At 35.4% G+C, this 19,399-nt stretch overlaps 1 protein-coding gene across 6 annotated transcripts in view; it reads right to left on the bottom strand.

Moving 5' to 3' along the window:
* DOCK9 (dedicator of cytokinesis 9) overlaps positions 1 to 19,399 on the bottom strand; it is a 112,393-nt gene that overhangs the window by 14,882 nt on the left and 78,112 nt on the right. For 2 of the 6 annotated variants that reach the window (XM_084223403.1, XM_084223402.1), the window contains exons 31-43: positions 17,395 to 17,573; positions 16,524 to 16,640; positions 15,702 to 15,822; positions 15,071 to 15,204; positions 11,851 to 11,965; positions 10,944 to 11,010; positions 9,503 to 9,550; positions 7,642 to 7,778; positions 4,705 to 4,820; positions 2,841 to 2,978; positions 2,347 to 2,529; positions 1,746 to 1,859; positions 1,396 to 1,611 (exon numbers count right to left, since the gene is read on the bottom strand). In XM_084223403.1, the coding sequence (XP_084079529.1) occupies positions 1,396 to 1,611; positions 1,746 to 1,859; positions 2,347 to 2,529; positions 2,841 to 2,978; positions 4,705 to 4,820; positions 7,642 to 7,778; positions 9,503 to 9,550; positions 10,944 to 11,010; positions 11,851 to 11,965; positions 15,071 to 15,204; positions 15,702 to 15,822; positions 16,524 to 16,640; positions 17,395 to 17,573 (1,685 nt within the window). Of the gene's footprint in view, positions 1 to 1,395; positions 1,612 to 1,745; positions 1,860 to 2,346; positions 2,530 to 2,840; positions 2,979 to 4,704; positions 4,821 to 7,079; positions 7,124 to 7,641; positions 7,779 to 9,502; positions 9,551 to 10,943; positions 11,011 to 11,850; positions 11,966 to 15,070; positions 15,205 to 15,701; positions 15,823 to 16,523; positions 16,641 to 17,394; positions 17,574 to 19,399 lie in introns of those variants that run through there. The other 4 variants (XM_084223399.1, XM_084223398.1, XM_084223401.1 and 1 more) reach the window with 2 other exon arrangements.

The raw sequence follows: 19,399 nt of genomic DNA, 5'->3' as shown, positions 1-19,399 counted from the left end.
ACTCCTCCTTAACCAGGGCACTGAGTGGCATGGACAGCAGTTCACAACCTAAGAGTGACCCTGGGTCACAAATCACAAGGTAGGAACATCATGCTGTAATAAAAACAAGTGCATCTCTCTTTCCTGGGGAGGTGTTTTAAGTGTTAAGCTATTAATGATTCTACTCAACATTTGGTAGCCCTTCTGCTAACCTGTTTTGTCTGCCTTTTGGCTCCTGACCAAGGAAAATGCAGGAGAAACTGGTGACAGGCTATTTGAGAGCAGCAAGAGAGATCTAATCTGTGAATGGAATTTGATTGGTGCAGTTTGGAAAACAGAAAAAAAAAAATTAGAGGGACAGAATAATTTTCACACATCTGAGATTTTTAATGGATTTGACACTGACCACTTTTCTCTAAAACAATGCAGGTGGAGGAAAAAGGTAAGAATCTGCCAGGAATTCTAACTCATGCTTTGTATCAAGTTGATGATTTGCAGACATCTTCATCTAGTTGCACAGTCAAAGATACTAAGATTTTAACAAAAAAATAAAAAACGTAACTGAAAAGGACTATAAGACCTTGTCTTCTCAGATAGGTGAAGCTGTTCAGTTCAAGAGAGAAGCTAATAACAGAGCAATGTGTACACCTTCTGTGTGGCTACCATGTAGAAGAAGAGAATTCTAGTACTAAGAACTGAGTTTGGAAGATGGCACCTTCTATGTCTTGGAGACATTTACTTGTTTACATGATGCTCATTTTAACAGATGTTTATGAAATGCAATGATTTCATACAAAGCAATTTACCTTCAGATGGAAAAACCTTCCAGAAAGAGACAAAGTTAATCTGTATCCAGTTAAAGCGTTAATGTCTCATTAAGACATATAACAATCCCCAATTCTGCTTTTTGCTTGAACTGAATATTTTAAGAGCACAGTAAAAACAGAAAGCTTCCCTTTTTTTCAAATAACACAAGAAATTATTTGTCAGTTTTAAGAACATTAGTATTTTTTTAGTAAGCAATTTGGAATAAAGTCAAGCTAATTCTGTAAAGGCAACTGGAGGAGAATTCAAGGAGTGGCTTTAAGTGTTTAAACAAGTAATAACAAAGATATTTTTGAGCAAAAGGCCTCTCTTCCATGGCTTGCTTTGTGCATTCCATTCTTAGTAGTGTGTCAGCTATAGCAGTTAAACATGTTCCTTACATTAATAACCAGAAATTACTTACAGATGTACTTGGGTACGACAAAAACTTGTCAGCTATTGAAACCAATCCAGCAACAATTCAAAAACTGTTAAAAATACTTATTATGTTACATGCTAGCAACTACATGCAGTACATTCCCTTTCTATAAAGGGAAGCTTAAGCTTATTACAGAGCTACAACTAACTTGATTGTTTTTTTTTTTCTCTTACCTCTGAAAGATCTCCATTTTTAACATGGATCCTTGCCATGCTGTCTAACCATGTCTTCCTCAGTTCAGGTGTACTTGCATAAGACTTTGCCAGGCTGTACTGGAGGTCTACAAGCATTTCTGGATCATTCTCATGTTCCTTCATCTGAGCCGTAGCCATCAGCACCGTACGAATCCGTTTGGTTAAATCCTTAACATCAGAAGGGAATGTAGTGTGCTAAAACATGGAAAAGTCAGGTTAGCTACTGGGTTTTCCTAGTCATTGCACAAAAAAGTGCATAATTGAAAAAGATGCTGTGAAAAAGTCTTCAAGCATCCTTCTACAGTGTGGAAGTAGGAATAAAAACAGACCTTAATAATTCTGTCGTTATTGGCACAATTGTTGATGATGGAAAGAGACTGCTGAAATCTAGTTCCTCCAATTCCAACCACATCAGCAATTAGCTGGCTTACTGAAATAATAACCTTGACAGAAACAAATACCTTGTTAGTGCATATTTCATTAAATACCCTTGAGATGTACCTCTGAGGCAATTACAAAGGAAGTTTTGTTCTTTTTAATTGAAAAATCATTCTCCTAAATAAAATAATATTTGAGGGTTCTTTTCCAATTACTTGTCCTATAACGTAGGCAAGATAAAACAGGCTTGTGTAAATTCAAGACACATGACTGACTGCTAGGTGAACTAGCCAGAGGTCATTAATCTGGCAAACTACTGCTCCCAGCTTTGTCAAGACACACAATTTTCAAATTTCACACAGGGTCATCCAACTGTTTCTAAGTATTTCCTTGTACTGAATATATTTTTATGGCCATCTTCTTACTCTTAGTACCAGCCTTGCTTGAACCCCAAATAAATTACTTTAAGTCTATCTGACAGGGCTTTGCACACTGGTATGCAACTGTGTATCTACAATATTAAAAAAAAAAAAAAAAGAGAAATATACTAACTTGCAGATGTGTTCGAACAAAAGACTTCTTCCCTGTGTAGTCAAAATTATTTCTCATCAAAAAGTACAGTAACTGTGAAGCTTCATTACGAATTGAACTCAGCTTGGAATTACAGTACTTCAGAATTTCATAGCACAGTGCAGAACACATATCAGCTCTACCTTCATAAAAGGTAGAAGGAAACTGGGGAAAAAGAAGAAAACAAAGAATTTATTCATTAAAACTAGGGTCAGATCTTGATAAAATAAGCATGTCAAGAAAAACACAAATATATTCATATCCTCATACTGTGGAAAGAGCAAGAGTTAGAGTAGGTGATGACACAAAACAATTTTTACAGCAAATCCAAGGACAAGAATTCCACACTCTTGAGATCAGATCAGTCCTTATTCACCAATTTTATTTGGGATGTTAGTTCTTAAATTCTTATATAGTATATTGTTAACTAAAGAACTGGACAAGTACTTGAAGATGAATTTTTTAAAACTTCTTACCTTGTAAATAAGTGCCCTTAAAGCACTGAATACATTTTTCAATGCTGTTTCAGACTGATTCTTTTGAAGGAAGCAGAGGTATACATCAAATACTTTCTTCATCAGTGGGTTATGTCCATGATCAGTCAGTAGCTGATTCTTTAAAACAAGAGCAAGGATTTAGGAGTTTTTTACAGCAATAACATTTATATTTACATTTACATTTATACTACTCTAAGAACATACACAGATCATCAAAAAACAGAACACTTAAAAAAATATGACCTCTATGGCATTACCAAGATGTGTAACACACACATATCTGAATTCTAACTGGGTATTTCTAACACTTCATTAATTTTGCATAAAAAGGAAGCGTTGCCTTCTGAACAGACTTACAGAACATGATTGTTTTTATCAGTTGTTAATTAAATCCATTACTATTAATAGCTTTTTGAGGGGCACACTCAAAGTATTAACAGACTTTGCTTACACTGGCTTTAGCAGCTCAGACAGGGGAATTTTCTCACAGCAGCATCTCCTACTACAACATGATTCTACAAGGTCCTGCCTCTTCTGCAATTCACCTCAGTGCACTCCACTCTTCCTTGTCATTACTGCATATATACAGGCAAGCAAAGGAGTGGAAGAGGCTGCGTTCAGACTGGACATAAGGAGAACTTTTTCTATAGTGAGGTGTTGAGGCAATGGGACAGGTTGCCCTGGGAAGGCAGAGGATGCCCTTTCAATTCTTTGAAAGGTTTTTTCAAGGCCAAGCTGGATGGGACTTTGAGCAACCTGGCCTAGTGGAAGTTGTCTGTGCCCATGCAGAAGGGTGGAACAAGATGATCTCTGGAAGTCCCTTACTACCCAAACCATCATATGACTTTGATTTATATATTTTAGTGCAGTTAATTGAATAGAAGCTCCTGATTGTCCTGTTTTATTTGTATCTTTGTGACTATTCTGGCATACTCTTGCCTACCTTCTCAATATACAACACAGAGATAACCTTGAAGGATTGTCATTCCAAGCATGATGGGTTGATAATTGAAGGAATAGTGTTCATTCTTCTTTAAATCTTTATAGCTAGTTTATTAATTTTCCATTCTGTAACCAGGTCTGTGGACAGAACTGGCTCTAAACTCTACTAATTAGATTACCAGAAAAAAAGGAATCTCACTGTAAATAGGCTCATGTTTTCATAACTTGATTAAAGACAATAAATTTGAATCTTCAAGCAAGAATCTGGATACACTGCCCCAATTAAAGGAGAAACAAGCTAGAGTTATCATCTCTCCTGTTTATGGCTTCCATTTTAAAGTCTGGAAAACCTCAGAAAGACAGCCAAGAGAGGTAAGTAAGTGGGTGTGCTATATAAAGATTCCACAGGAGAGCTACAGCAACTGATACAACTAAAAGAAGACTTATTAGTGGACAAATGGAAAAAAGTTACAGAAGAGGAACACACAAATCACTGTTAAGGAGTACATTACTATAACAAGCAGCCAAGTTCAATATGAAAGTCTGAGAGTATCCAATTATAGTTTTGCCATAGATCTTTCACCTCGGGTGGCCTTTAAAAGCCACTTTTACCACTAATATTAGGTAGACACTGAAGCCCCTAGAACAATTTTTAAGTTAGGCTGAGGAAGGAGCTTTTCCCACAGATTACTGCTGGTGTATGATGTGTAGCTGAAGCTAAAGCATTTTGCTGTGAGATGATATCAGTTTTACATGAAAATAAGAAATACAATGCTAGAGAAGCTAAAAATAGCAATGCTATTTAACTAGACTATAAAAATGTAATTTAAAAAATAGTTTTTAAAAGTATTTCTTCTCAAAGATACTCAGGGGAAAAGTTAACACCAAGTCATGAACAAACCTTAAAAGCCATTGTGAATAATGATAGAGTGTCCAGAATTGTAATGCAAACTTCGGTGGCAACATTTGCTTCAAGTAAAGACTGGTGAAGGACATCTGCATCTGAATGGCCATAGCCTACAGAAATTCCAAATGAAGTGTAAGTGCTGAATACACTCATTTAAATGTTTCTTATTTCCAAAAGACTTGCTGAACTAGGAAAAGATTATCAAGTAAAAAGCCTGACAGGAGTTAGTATTCAATACAGGAAAATAATTCATATGCATTTAAATGGTTTCAAATATGGTCAGACAATTATTCTAACATAATTTGCACAGGACTATAAAATATATTAAGTAAGAATTTCAACAATAGAAGCATTAAATAGCAGTTAAAAACGATGTGATATTTCATATATATGTGCATGTAGACACACATGTATATATATATAAATAAAGCTACACAGTTATATATATACACACACACATATATTAGTAAGTACTGCAGTAGGATGAAGTTACAGCTGAAAATATGTAGTTTTGGCAATTTAGTGATGTTACAGTGGTCTCAAAGTTAATCACAAGTCAACCAGGATAAAAATACAAAATAGTAAGAGTTGAAGGAATACAATCCCATACTTATATGCAGTTTACCACCCAAGTAATGAATTCTGCTCTTGCAGCAATACAATGCGATATCTCCATATTTAATAAAAACATTCTATCACTTCTAGCTCTACAGTGAATTTTAATAATTTTAAAAATGTATCCTGCCTCAGCACTGATAATAATGTGTCACTTATGTTCCCTAGCACTGGTCATGAAGCAGCAGATTGACAAACGTGACTGGGCTGCTTTATAAACATTTAGTCTGGGTCATGTTTATATGTCAGATTTACAAACAACTTAGCATCACTAAATCAATGACAAGGATGACAAACTTGTTGAGTTAAGCAAAGAACAGAAGAAATGCCAGACTCCTGTGCAATGACACCTGGCCACTTCTTTCTGCACCTCCTTGCTTCCCTGGCTGAACTATGCACGGATACCCATAACCACCAGCTTCTTTAGATTTATATGTTCTTTCTTTAAGCACAAAACTAGAGATGAAAGGTATCACACCTTTCAGGTATGATAGGTATTGAAAAGGTATACATGAAAAGGTATTTCAGTTCTATTTCTAGCTTAGGTGGTTAAAAAGGAAGAAAATTAGTTTATAATTTACACTAATAGACAACTATCTTGCCAAAGAATCTTGATTTTAGAAACAAGTAAAGCAACTATTTCCACCAGACACTTCCTTTCTTTATGTATCCCAGACAAAATATCTGCAAGATTATTCAAGCTCTGAATGCCACTTTGGATACATGATAGAGGCAGACTGACAACTAAACAAAACTGGACATTAACAACAACAAGAACAAAGATATAAAAATCAATTTCATACTTGATGTGGTTTTTATAGCAACATATTTTCGATTTGTAAAACCTTGGTCAATACAATGTGTAATATCCTGATATTTATTAACTGTCCATTTTAAAAACCCACCTATTATCAGTTTAGACAAAGTTATCTGAATAAGACACCTTCCTTCATAATTTCCTTCAGTTGGAAAAGAATGGAAAGTTTCTTTTTACATAAGCATGCATTTTTTAAAATCTTTCAGCTCATTGTTACCTAAAAAAATATCAGCAAACATTGCCAAGCTCTGAAAGGATGAAATCTCTTTGCACAGGGACATGTTATCTGTTTCTCTGAGTTTTTTTTTTTTAAACCAGTCTTTATCTGCAAAGTATTATACTGTACCAAATGTGTAGCTACATAGCATAAAGGCTTTCTTTTGTGCATCAACAACCATGTAGAAATTATGATGATACAGCAGTAGCAGACTGATTGCAAGGAAAAAAAAAGTAATTTCCACATACTTGTCTGACATTTTAAAAGCAGGCAATTGCATTTCTTACATTTAAACAGATGTGATAATGCATTTATGAATAGAGAGGTTTTGTGGGATTTTTTTTTCCCTTTTACACAAGACGGTGTGATAAGTCTTGTGCAATTAGGCTAAATTTTGCTTTAGATTACAGAAAAAGAGCTAAAAGATTTTAAGGGACAGTTAGATATGCTTTGAGAAATCAAAGAATGAACACAGTGAAAATACAGTTAATTCAAGTTTTACTGCACACAACTCTTCAATACCAGTGTTGTATTTTATTGAATTAGTCAACCAGTTTCATTGTTTTTTGAAGCTGAAATTTGAGAAATGGTGCTTTAGAGTACTTTACATACAGTATATTGCAATTTAGAAGCAGAATGTTTAAAAAGATAGGCCACAAGCAGATTTAGTTTTCAATACAGCAGTCTATACAAGCTGACTTCAACCTGATTAAATCTTACCATTGTCTACAGAAATTCCAAGAATACTTGATATCTTTCTCACACTGAAAACAGAAAAATCACTTCATTATTGGACGCTTTTTTCACTTCCAGACAAACTAAATCATGGGCTCGCAATCTTTGTAGAAATTCTAAGAAACTTATTTCTCCTCAGGAGGTGTCAAAACATGGAGATATGGTCAGAACACATATATTTAATTTGAGACTAGTAATTTATAAGACCACATAGGAGAAAAAAATTGAAGCTTAATAAAACAAAGTAGAAAAAAAAGAGTAAATTTTGTAACTATGCGCAGCACAAGTCTGAGGCGTACGTAACTAAAAGAAAATATTAAAATGCAGTTTTAAGATAGGCTGTAGTTAACCATGCTCCATGTTATGGCACCACCCAGCAGTGACTGTTCTATCACAAAGCAGAGAACTGACCATGGACTGCTTCCAGCTGCTTGTTTGACCTGGAACAGTAAAAGTCATTGGGATGCACTGGTGTGGCTCTGGGACCTGTCTCTGGTGCTGTGGTACTGGTTGAGGATGACAGATGTTATCATGTCATGAGACTTACTGTGGTTAAAAGTGAGAGAGTTATCCAGGCTGCTCAGCTGCTGCAATCTGGCATGCATCATTCCTGTTCTGTTACGGGAAACAGGCAATGTCTGAGATTTTCGATCATGAACTATGGATCCTAACCCCTCCTGGTTCCTGCAAGATGGGTGAAATGGGATAGAAGCAAAAGTTAGACATGTCAAACTGCAGCAAGACAGGAAGTGCTGTTAGTTAAGCACAAGAAGTTTTATAGAAAGAATTATAATGCAACCTATTCACTGTTTTCTTTATAAAACAAAAATAGGTAGCTCAAAAAAAAAAGCATCACAGCAAACTCTTTCTTAAAACCTCAAAGCATGAAAGCAAAAGCACAAAAGCAGTCACTCTTGAAGTGCTAAATTTACTTCAGAGCTTTAAAAAAAAAATAGTATTTGCAAACATAAATATTCTGAAAATATTCAGAACCCAGAACTGAATCCTCTATTTTGATTGCAAAAAATTAAGCAAAAAAGTTAGGACACCCAGCAGTAAAATTAGAAAGCACACATGCAACGGAAGAGCAGGAATTAACTGAGATAGTATCGTATACTTCTTACCCAAGCAGGAAGGGAGAAGAGCCATAGACTTTGTTAAATTTGCAGCAATCAAATGAAGAAAACAGAAAAGTGATCTGTGTTAGCAATCAGTACAGGCTAACTTCCTACTGTGTACCACCACCAGAGCTGATGAGAAATGAAAACCAGTGCTTGAACTGCAGAATTCCCTGTTCCCTCTCGTTCTCTGTCATTTGTGCATTTTAACAGTACGTGCATTGACTGTGATATACTTCAGTGTAGTGACAATGTGAAAGACGTGACAGTTACATTTACTGGGAAAATTCACAACACCAGATGCTTTCCATAGCTCCACATTTTCAACATTAACATGCAGCACACAGACCAGGTGATCAGTAAACAATACAGAAGTGTAGTAGTGTCCTCTACAAACTCATCAAACAAAGCAGTTGGAAAATTTTTTACAAAAAGCCTGAAAATTCTAGCCCCCTGTACATCCAGAGTTTGATGTACATTTGAATACAAAGATTACAATCAAAACCTTAAGAAAGCCAGATTTATTTCTGAGTTTTTTATATTATGTGAACCCTTCCCCCCCCAGAAAAATCTCCAAGGAGATAGTCAAATCTGCAGAAAAAGATTAAGATTATCTAAATTAAAACTATAAAAGGTAACATTTTAGTTAGAATGTATCACCATCCAAAGTCAGCAACAAATTCCAATTGAGTTCCAGAGGACCAGTATTTTAACCACATCAGTTTAATTATACCACTATTACCATGTCAACAACAGTGTCAGGCCTAAAGAAGTTGCTATCTTTTACTCCATTAAAAACCACTTTGTATTAAAAAAAATAATGCAAAGATATTAAAATAAATTAATACAAGTTTCTGACTCCCACAGATTTTCTTCAGACTCCAAATTTAAAAACAGCAGTTGGAATGTTCACTACTCACCTTCAAGTAAAAACACTATATGTATGAAATATCTAAAGCATTTCAATTTACTTGGTTTTATGGCCAACTGAATAAACAAAACATCATCAAATTTCTTTCCCAAAGACATTATTTCAAGGAAAAAATGCTGTAAAAGATAGCATTTAAGGAGTGGCTTCTGAAGTCATCATTAAAAAGCAGCTCACAGATCATTCTTAAACAAATACCAGACTTCCAGACAGGATACAGATTTGTTACTTACTTCAAAATCTTATGCATCATTTCACAATAACTCTTCTACTTGTGCAGTTTGTTACAGAGGTTCAAGGCATATCTTACACAGTGCAATTATTAACAAACAGGACAGTGAAATTTAAATTCCACACAGTACCTGGCTATGTATCGCTTCCCCATGTACTGGAACTGATGTAAGCACACTCTGCAGAGAACACAAGTCAGAGAAGCCACACTTAAAAAAACCTTTTCTACATTTATGTACACTGGAATTATTCAACAATTATTGTTATTGTTAACTTTAAACTCTTGCATCATAAAGTTGTTTATTTCTCCCAGCCTTAAAATGCCCTTCCAGACCCCAAGCCAAGAAAAGGTAAATGTGTCAGTTATTTACAAATGGACAAGAAGACAGGGCAACTAACATGTAAGAAGGAAGCAAAGAGATAACCAGACATTGCCTATTTACAGAAATTTTGTAAATTGTGTGCAAGTGTTCAAAATAAGGGCAGAACATTTTGCTTCCCCCCACCCTAGCCTAAACTCACTTGGTTACAAATTGGCTTTTTTTGTTTGGTTGGGTTTTATTTAAGGTCTCCAGATTCCAGGATAATAGTTTCTGAAAGAACTATTTACAAAAGGGAATATGCTTTTATGACAAGATGATGACAAAGCCAAATTAACAATAAAAAATTTTCATTAAAAAAGTAATCTATATTACTGGTAAGTGCACAACACTAATGACTAATTAACTAGAAGTCATATTTTCAAATTAAGAGAAGTGGTGTGAGTGGAGCTGTAATACTGATCTTATTTTACTCTTTTCACACTGTACACATTTATTCCAATAATACAGAAAACAACACAACATCCTTGTTGCTCCAATAAGATGTTCTAAAAGTTCTTCTTTGAAGTGTAAAGCCAAAAGGAAAGCCAGTTTTCAGGCTCTGTCATCCATGTGCCAGCTGAGAATGAGAGAACAGACTGCTTACTGCCTCTTCAACTCAGCTTGAGTTTTTACTGAGACCTTGAGTAGCTCAGCTGTCTCCAACCTGCCAAGGCAGAATGGCATTTGCCTTCCCAAACTTGTCATTCTGAGCACAAAATAACCTCAACTCCCTCTTCTGAGATCTTCTGTCTTTTAGACTAGTGGACTCATAGTGGAATAGTGGACTCATCCTGCACCTATTCCCTTTGGGAATAGCAGAGGACACATGAGGAATGCTAGGAGCATGGTTCTGAAGTTATGCAATATAACAGCTGGTATTACAAGACACAGTTTAATGCAGAAGGGTATCAACAAGACAGTTGGCTCCTACTCCATGAGCACTGCAATACTCTGAGCACTTCTTGTTGTTCAAGAACCTCCTGAGATCCCTCCTGTATAGCTGATTCCAGAGACCACCATGGACTTGGAGAGACATGCAATTGTGGACATCAAGTTAAGGACTTCCAAACAGATCAGGACAATATTATTAAAAAAAAAACCAACAAAAAAAAACAACCAAAAAAGCATTTACACATGCTTATATCCACACTCATGTTGTTCACAGAACAGCAAAACATACAGCTGCATGACAAGCACCACAAAAACTTACTCTGTAATGGTGAAAAAGTCCATGAGTTCAGATTTTGTAGCCTTGTTCCAATATGTAAACAACGCATCTAGGAAAATGAATAACCATTTAAAAGATAACAATTACTATTTGAAGTTTCCCTTAAAATTGATTATACACAAATGCACATATCAATTCTCCAAATTAGTTTCTGCAATATGATATTAATTAATAACCCACAATATTCCCATCCAATTTCATATTTTACACAGTAATATTTGTGCAGCCTCTAGTGCCAACAGCCCTGTAACAATGCAAGACTTCAGAATGTTTCAGACTGTTAGTTCTATAACCTGCTTCTTTACAGAAGGGTCCCAATATTTATTTTTATTAAAATTATTTCTTTTTTTCTTTGGTCACAGACGGGATGATTCTAAGACAACAAGTAATGATCCTAACAAACAAGTAAGATGTGCCATTCATGACCTATTTCTATACCTCTGTAAGCTTCTCCAGGATAACATGACTCTTTCAAAAATTCAATAGATCATGTCACAAATATCCCAGGAGAATGAAGTAGCACTAACATCCCCATATTCCAGAAATGGAAATATATACAACAATCAAATCATTTGGTTCCTTGTAATACAGCAAGTTCTGCAGAACAGAGCCCAAGACCTCTGTTTTCCAAACCAAACTGTACCATCACACATAAATGTTCACTTCCTTAAAAAGTCCTTTAGCTGACCTCACACTTTGAATAAATAATGAGTACTTAATGCTTACAAGGTTTCAGTCAGAGTTTAATTTGAGTGATCACACATATTTGTAAAATGCAGTACACCATGGTATCTGCACCTATATTTTGTCATTTTGAGAAGTTATTGAAATAACAGGCACAAATCCAGGAAATTATTTTGAATTTATAAAAAGCAGGAGAATTACTTACCATCTGACATGCTTCTTAAAATATGAAGGAAACACATGAGCAGACTTTTGATCTCTGCTTGGTCAAGTTTGTCATATCGAACAACGGAACTTCCTAAAGTGCTGCTCTGCTGGTTCTGAAAAGCAAACAGATGTATTTTGGATGAAGAGTTCTTAAACTGATAACACACTAAATTGTTTTCAATTGCTTTAATCATTCCTGCAGCAGAAAAAGGATCTCAGAATGGAGACAAAAATGTTTCATGTAGAGACAGGTCACTAAAACACACATTACACACACCAAGTATACCAAATTGAGCCTCTTTGTTTTGCTTGTTTTCAATTCCTTCTAGGTATAATTTTTTTCCCCTAGGAGCAAAAGGAAAAGTCACCTAGGAGTGATTATAGAACAAGTTAATTATACCTAGGTACTCACATTGTAAAAATCAACCCTGGCCCTTCTGCTTAGATTGAATACTTGAAAACCAAATGCTACTGTTAGGTGACACATACATGCTCCTTTGCTTCTCAAGAGACTTTCTGCTGAACTGTAGACAGGACTGCCTCTACAAAATTTATTCCATTTAAAGATCTCAAGCAAAATTCAAATACCCTCAAGAAAAACATACATGAAGGGCAATAATATGCATTCTGGAAGACTGACTACTACTAAGTAACTTGCTCTTGCCCTCCCCTCCTCCCCCAACATACAAACAAACAAACAAACAAACAAACAAACCCTCTCCTGGTTTCATTTTTTAATGCAATTCCTACACATGGGTGAAGTTTATCAGCAACCCACAATACCATCGTCAGTGCAAAAAGAAAAAAGCTCTATAATTGGTCTTGCAGAATGTATACCACCAAACAAAATGGAAAAATAAAAATTGTAAAAATATATAAATTGGTCTTTGGGCAGAGACTTGTAAAAGAATAATTTCCACACAGTGTAGTGTTACAAAATCCTCAGTCTGAAGCTTTTATAGATATACTGCATAAACTTTTGTTTAAAGTATAAATTATGCCCTTTATAGTGCCTAATTCTCACATCCAATATGCCACTTATGCAAATGGAAAATGAACCACACATTTAATAAGTTTTCTGTAAAGTCAGCAGTCTGGTATAATTGATCTGTTCAACTCTTACTATAAGAAATTTACAAATACAAAGGTAGACTCAAGGGAGAAAAGCAGTTGGCTTCCCAAACAAAGCAAGAAGTGACATTAGAACAACCTCTCCTGGCATACTCCTAACTGAAAGCAGGAGACACACTAACCATGAAGGAACATTTCACAGCAACCATTGACTCTGAGTTGCATTAAAGAATTCCTGTCCTAAACCAATCCGTGAATCTGATACCAGTAAATGTATTAATCACATACTAGTCATTAAATGGATGCACAGTGAAACTGCATGTGAAACTATGATGAATACTAGCCAGAAGTTACTGTAATTTAGGAGCAGGTGGACACCTCTGTAAGCCAAATTATTGCACATTCTAAAGACTCAAAAACTGTTTATCTTTGAAATCTCTCTGGTGAACAAGGAGGTGCTACTCTTCAGCTTTTTGGATGCCATAGCAGGCATCCAATGGGTGACAGAGCAGAAACAGAACTGTGTTTCCAACACTTTAAGAAACTGCCCAGAGCACTAGATAATATTCCCACTAAGACTGTTGAAGATACATACAGATAATAAAGGACTATAGCTACTTCATTTAGAATCATGTCAATAAATAAATAAAGTACACACATATTGAAATAGAAACTGATATACTTCCAGTCTATTCTGATTCCACAAGCAAAATGCTACAGATTATTCTAAAAGAAAATTAGAACAAAACCACGGCTCTTCACTATAATGATATCAAGCAATGAGCAAAAACTTGGAGATAACATGCACTGAACAACTGATCTACTTGAAAGAAATTTCAGAAAGCAACAAATAAGAAGCCAGGTTTAAGTATTATTTGGGGGAAATATCAACAGCATGCAAAACATAAATCCTCTGTTACCTACGTTGGCAGAGCAGAACAGAATTTTCAAAGGATGTTGACTCCTTTGAAAACCCTTTTACTTGGTGAAAACACTACACATTAGTAATTAACAACATGACAGCTAAGTAAGAGATGACAGCATTGCCATTTAGCAACAGTGTATACCAAGATATTTCTTTATGGTCATAACCAAAGAAGAACTTCAGTTGTATCAAAGACTCCAAGACTCAAATTCTGCAGTTATTTAAACTGATTGGATTTTTTATACTTAAACTAGATCACATGCATGTAACCCCAGGTTTGACATTTGAACATATTTTACATGGTCAAATTGCATATATTGGGTTTGAGATTCAACTGTTGCAAAGAAGCGGCAAAACTACTGACCACACACTTCACTCAGAAGCTTAACTATACCAAGCACAAAAACCAGATACTTCTTGTAACTGAAGAGAGAAAGCAGTATGCAAAATTTTCTCTGGCAAAGCTGGGATTGTCAGAAGTGAAAAATCCATAGTAACACGGTTTTTCTTTGGAGGGTGACAATTTTCCTCTTCTTCTCCGCCTGGGCGCAAAGCATGAGCAGAATGCCTTCTGAAAAGCTTCTCTCTCTGCCCCACGAAGGCATGTCAGAGTCAAGGGGAAAAAGTCAACATGTTGTGACTTGCACAACCAGAGCTAAGAAAATGAAATGTGATCAGTATTGACACAAACTCAAGAAAGACAGGACTGAATACCTCATAGCTACCGCAGCCAGAGCTCCTAATTTGTAACAGCTTTCAAGAAATGGTTTAGAAAAGTCAAACTAAGATGAAAGAAATCACCCAGGGAAAGCACAAAAACTGGGTTTTTTAACTTTTTAAAAATCCCAAGTATATTGAGCATAGAAAGGGATGGAGTCGTGGTCTCCACAAAATCAAAGAAGCTGTTCCAACTGGAATTCAATCCTCTCAAGCAACAATCAACACACTTGTGCCTTTCACTCGCAAAGGAAACAACAAATGCTTGCTTTTGTCTCTAAATTGAAAATCTGTTTGCATTTTTTGTGAAACAACTCAGTAAATGCAATGCAAAAGGAGTTCACAAGATAATTATTTTGCAAAAAATTTATATAAAATACTTCTTTGAAGTTATTCTAGAAAGCCCATTCAACATCAGAGAATCAGAGAAGCTAACTTATATGAGACTTAGGATGAAATTTTAGAAATACACTTTTAGGATTTATCTTGGTTTGTTTTTTGTTACCTTGTCAAGAGAATTGCTCTTGTCACTGTGTCTTTCTGGAAGACTGTTTCCTGAGTCTGTGCTTATAAGAGATCCTCTTGAGTCAGCATTTCTCACACTATTAATATTTGGCGTTGATGTGGTGTATGGGGAAGCTAAAAAAAATAAAACCACAACCTCAAACAACATAAAAATCTCAAACAATACATACAACAAGTCACTCCATAGCTCAGTCAGACTTTTAAAATCACCATATATTTTTTAAGAAGGCAAATAATTAATTCCATTTACTTATTTTTAATGAAGACAAACTCATTCTAGAATTTCAGCAAAGTATATACGTAAACATAAACACAGACTTATGTACAACTAAGAGACATGCATAAAAAACATATGCAGCAACACATACACACTTCCATGAAGAAGCATGTCTATTTAATAAAAAAAACCCCAAACTTTTCCCATTTTTTATATCTTAACTATCACCTTTGACAGGGAAAAAAAGCTGCCCTGCCCTGCTCCAGAAAATAGCTTTAGTTTCATATAAAAGAGCAAACCCCAAAAGATCCCAAAAGACAGATTTCATGTACAGAGTGAAAAAATAAAACAATTCCTCTTTAATTATTTTATTTTACTTTTTTTAAGTGCTTACCAATGCCAGAGATAACACCAAACAGATCTTTAGGAAGGTTGTTATCCAATGTGTTTCCTGATTTTTGTGGTGTTACTAACTGACTAGCAGTCGGCAAAATCTGCACATCATCCTTTGTGCTCTATTTGGAAAAGAGAGGAAAATGTGATGATTTTCCTGTATTAAGGACTTAGTGAACATGACATGTCTTCTAGAGAAATATTTGTTAAGTATTTCTTCCTTAAAATTTAACTTCTGTTAAATATGCTCAAAAGAATGGAGATGTTCACATATTTGCATAGGCTTGGAATACCTTAAAACTTTAGATACCTCAGGAAACATTGAAGAAACAAGTATTCAACTGAATTTTAAACACTATTAAACAGATATTTCAAAATTACTCACACTATTTTAATTCAAACACCCAAATATATATCTTGTTCAAGAGTTTGTGAGATTTTTTTTTCCTTAATACTAAATGGAACACAACAAGATAAGGACAGAAGTAAAATACATGAATAATTAAATCTTAGATTGTGTGTTCAACCATATCAATATATACCCTTCACAAATGACATTTTCATTAATTCTCCTGTAGCCCTCTTGCACGATAGGTCTTTTGAAATCACACTCCTTTAGGGTTAAGTTCTTCTCTACTTTCTAGAAAATTGACAATCTTTCTGTGGTCCATCTGTTTCAGTGCTGGACTGCACTGAAAAATTGCAGAATTCTGAAGCTTAAGAAGCTCCTTTTTTTGCCAGGAGTATGCAGTGTTTCATACAGAGGTTACCAATAAATTATGATAAAAACAATTCAGAATACCAAACAGAAATTGTCACTCACATTGCTGGAAGGGTTAACAGGAAACGGAGACACATCTTTCACATTGATCCTCTGAACATTTTCTATGAGCAGACCAAAGAGTGGCAAATACATAGTGGCTATTCTTGCTTGATGGCCCTAAAGAGAGTTTAACAGTTCATTAAAAAACTACAGTTTACATTTTTAATCATCAACTAGTTTTAATCTATTCACTCCTAAACTGAAAAAAAAAAAAAAGGCCAGGCCAGAGCTCACATTAATAAATGGCAAAAACAGTGATCATCACTGTATTTCATTCTAATTTACAAAAGATCAGCAAATTTTATTTACTGGCTGAATAAAATGCAGAAAAATTCCAAAATTAGTCATTTCAGCTAAGACTAACCAAGTAAATTAATATTATGTTAGCTCGATGAGTTAATGATACCTTTCATTACAATTTTTTTTGGCTTCTCCATAGCCAAATGATGATGTTAAAAAGAGTCAGAAAACTAAAAATCACTCAAATTTTACCACCATGATTTGTAGTTTTCTTATACCCATTTACTAAATAATAGATGATGGAAGGACAGCTTCAAAATATTAAGAGCTAATGTTTTATGAACATCTTGAAACACACTTGTAAAAATCTGATTACTTTAAGCACAGCAGTTAGAGTACACTGTGCTAAAATGCAAATCCACACATAATTATATTAAAAGGTGCTTTGTCATTTAATTTGGTAAAAAGATGGAATTTGCAGATTGGTCTCAATGCAGTTTTCATTACAGTTTGGGCAAAAATAATTTTGCTGAAAATTAACAAGGGTTTCTTCTCTGAAAGAAAAAACTTTCTGTAGGTGTGCACACCTAACCTTTATTATTTTGTACTACTAGCATAGCAATAGACTTACCCTGGTAGCATATCTATCATCAAAAGAATGCTTTATCATCAAATTCTTGAGCACACTGATGGCAATCTGCCTCACATCTCTGAACTCCTGTAAGGCATTGCCCACCTCCCTTAGAAGCAGTCCAACCAAGAAATGATTTTTACAGAATTCATCAGTTAATGAATAGTCCAGCTGAAGGTCTGGAAGTAAAATACAAATTTCACATAAGGAATGGCTTTATTTAAATCAATTTATCAATCAACTTAAGGCTGAAGTAAAACCCAGCACATTAGACACAACAAAGTCAAACTGCTCCCTCTTTGTGTAATAAAAGAATCCAGTCTATTTATGTACTGAGTATATGACACCTTTAGAGAAACTTCAGTTTGAAGGGCTCATTTATTAGAACATACATATGTTTGCAATGTCAGCTGAGGAGGTGTAGAAGAGTTTCTCATGTTCACTGTCATTGCTTAATACAGCGATCAAAAATGAGATGCTAATCTCAAAGCACTTTCATTTTCCAAAGGACTCTCTCAGTAAAGCAATCCCTTAAGTCAGAAAGAAGCATATCTGACACAGCACAGCCATTGTACAGGCATTCTACAGCTGTTCTTGTAACACAGAAGACCCAGCCACATCACCTGAGATATTTTTGGCTCAACACAGCAAAACAGAGACAGAAACATTTCTTATAAAGGTCATCTTTCCTGGCTGAACTCCCAGCTCCCAGGGAGCATTTTATACTCTTCTTTATTGTGCAATCAGAAACATTGTCTTTGGTTTTGCTATTTTCTAAGGTTCCCTAAGCCAGCAGCTCATTGTCTCTCTTTTCTATGAAAATATTTATGCAGTGTTATTATCCAAAACACTTCCGAAGGCTGAAAAAGCCAAAGACAGAAAGAAATTCTAATCAGCTCTTCAGCTTGTCTCAAATCTTGCTTTATCTTGCTCAACCTTGAGGAAAGTGTTAATTAGTGATATTCAGCTTTACTAACTAGCAGAGTCTGCTGAATAAATATTTCAGAAAAAATATTCTACAAAAATGTGTTAGGTGGGTTTACTCGATCCTTGTAAAAGCACCTTCCTTGCTTCTTTTAGTGATTTCTGCTGTAGTTCAGTCCCTGGAAGAAATTAATGTGTCTTCACAGCCACAGAAGCAATAGCAAACATATGACTTGTTTTGACACAAGACTGGATGTAGCAGGAACCCAGCTGGGCTACACAGAACTTTCATGACTGAGCTCCTACATACCCAAAAAAAACCAAACCAAAACCAAAACCAAAACCAAGAAAAAAACAAAAACAAAAAAAACCAAACAAACAAAAAACCCCCCAAAAACCAAAACAAAGAACCCAAAACAAACAAACAAACAAACAAAAACCCAACCAAAAAACCAAAACCAAAATACACCCAAAAAACCCCACCAAAAAAACCCCCCAAAAAACCAAAAAAAAAAAACCCCACAAAGTGGAAGCAAGAATGAGCTACAAAAGAGGAATACAGAAGTATTCAGGGGGAGTGCCAGGAAAGCCAAAGCCCAGCTACAGCTGAAACTGGCAATGGACATAATAACAAGAAGAGCTTTTACCACTACATTAGCATTAAACCCCTGAATAAGGAAAACATCAGATATTTGCTAAATGGGGATTGTGATTTAGAGACAGTGGGCTTGGGTAAGGCTGAAGTACTTCATAGCTCTGTTACTTTATCCTTCTCTGACATGAGTCCCAGGCCTTAACAGTCCAGAGACTATCTTCAAGAAAGGCAATTAGCATCAGTGGATAAGGATCAGGTCAGGGATCTCCTGAGAGACCTCCAGTCATGCAAATCCATGCCACCAGATGAGATGCTGAGAGAGTGAACTGATATTATTGGAAAATTGCTCATTATCACCTTTGTTAAGCCATGGTGAAGTCATTTTTCAGCAAGTGAAGGAGAAGAGTGGGACTGGGAATGACCAAAATAAATTTACCCAGGGTAAATCATGTTTCAAGCCTGGTCTGCTATAAGGGGAGAATAGCA

This window comes from Fringilla coelebs (genome assembly GCF_963513975.1).
Source record: "Fringilla coelebs genome assembly, chromosome: 2".
NCBI classification, from domain to species: domain Eukaryota; kingdom Metazoa; phylum Chordata; class Aves; order Passeriformes; family Fringillidae; genus Fringilla; species Fringilla coelebs.
Note: the sequence above shows the minus strand (reverse complement) of the source record. Positions and strands in the feature narration are given on the sequence as shown.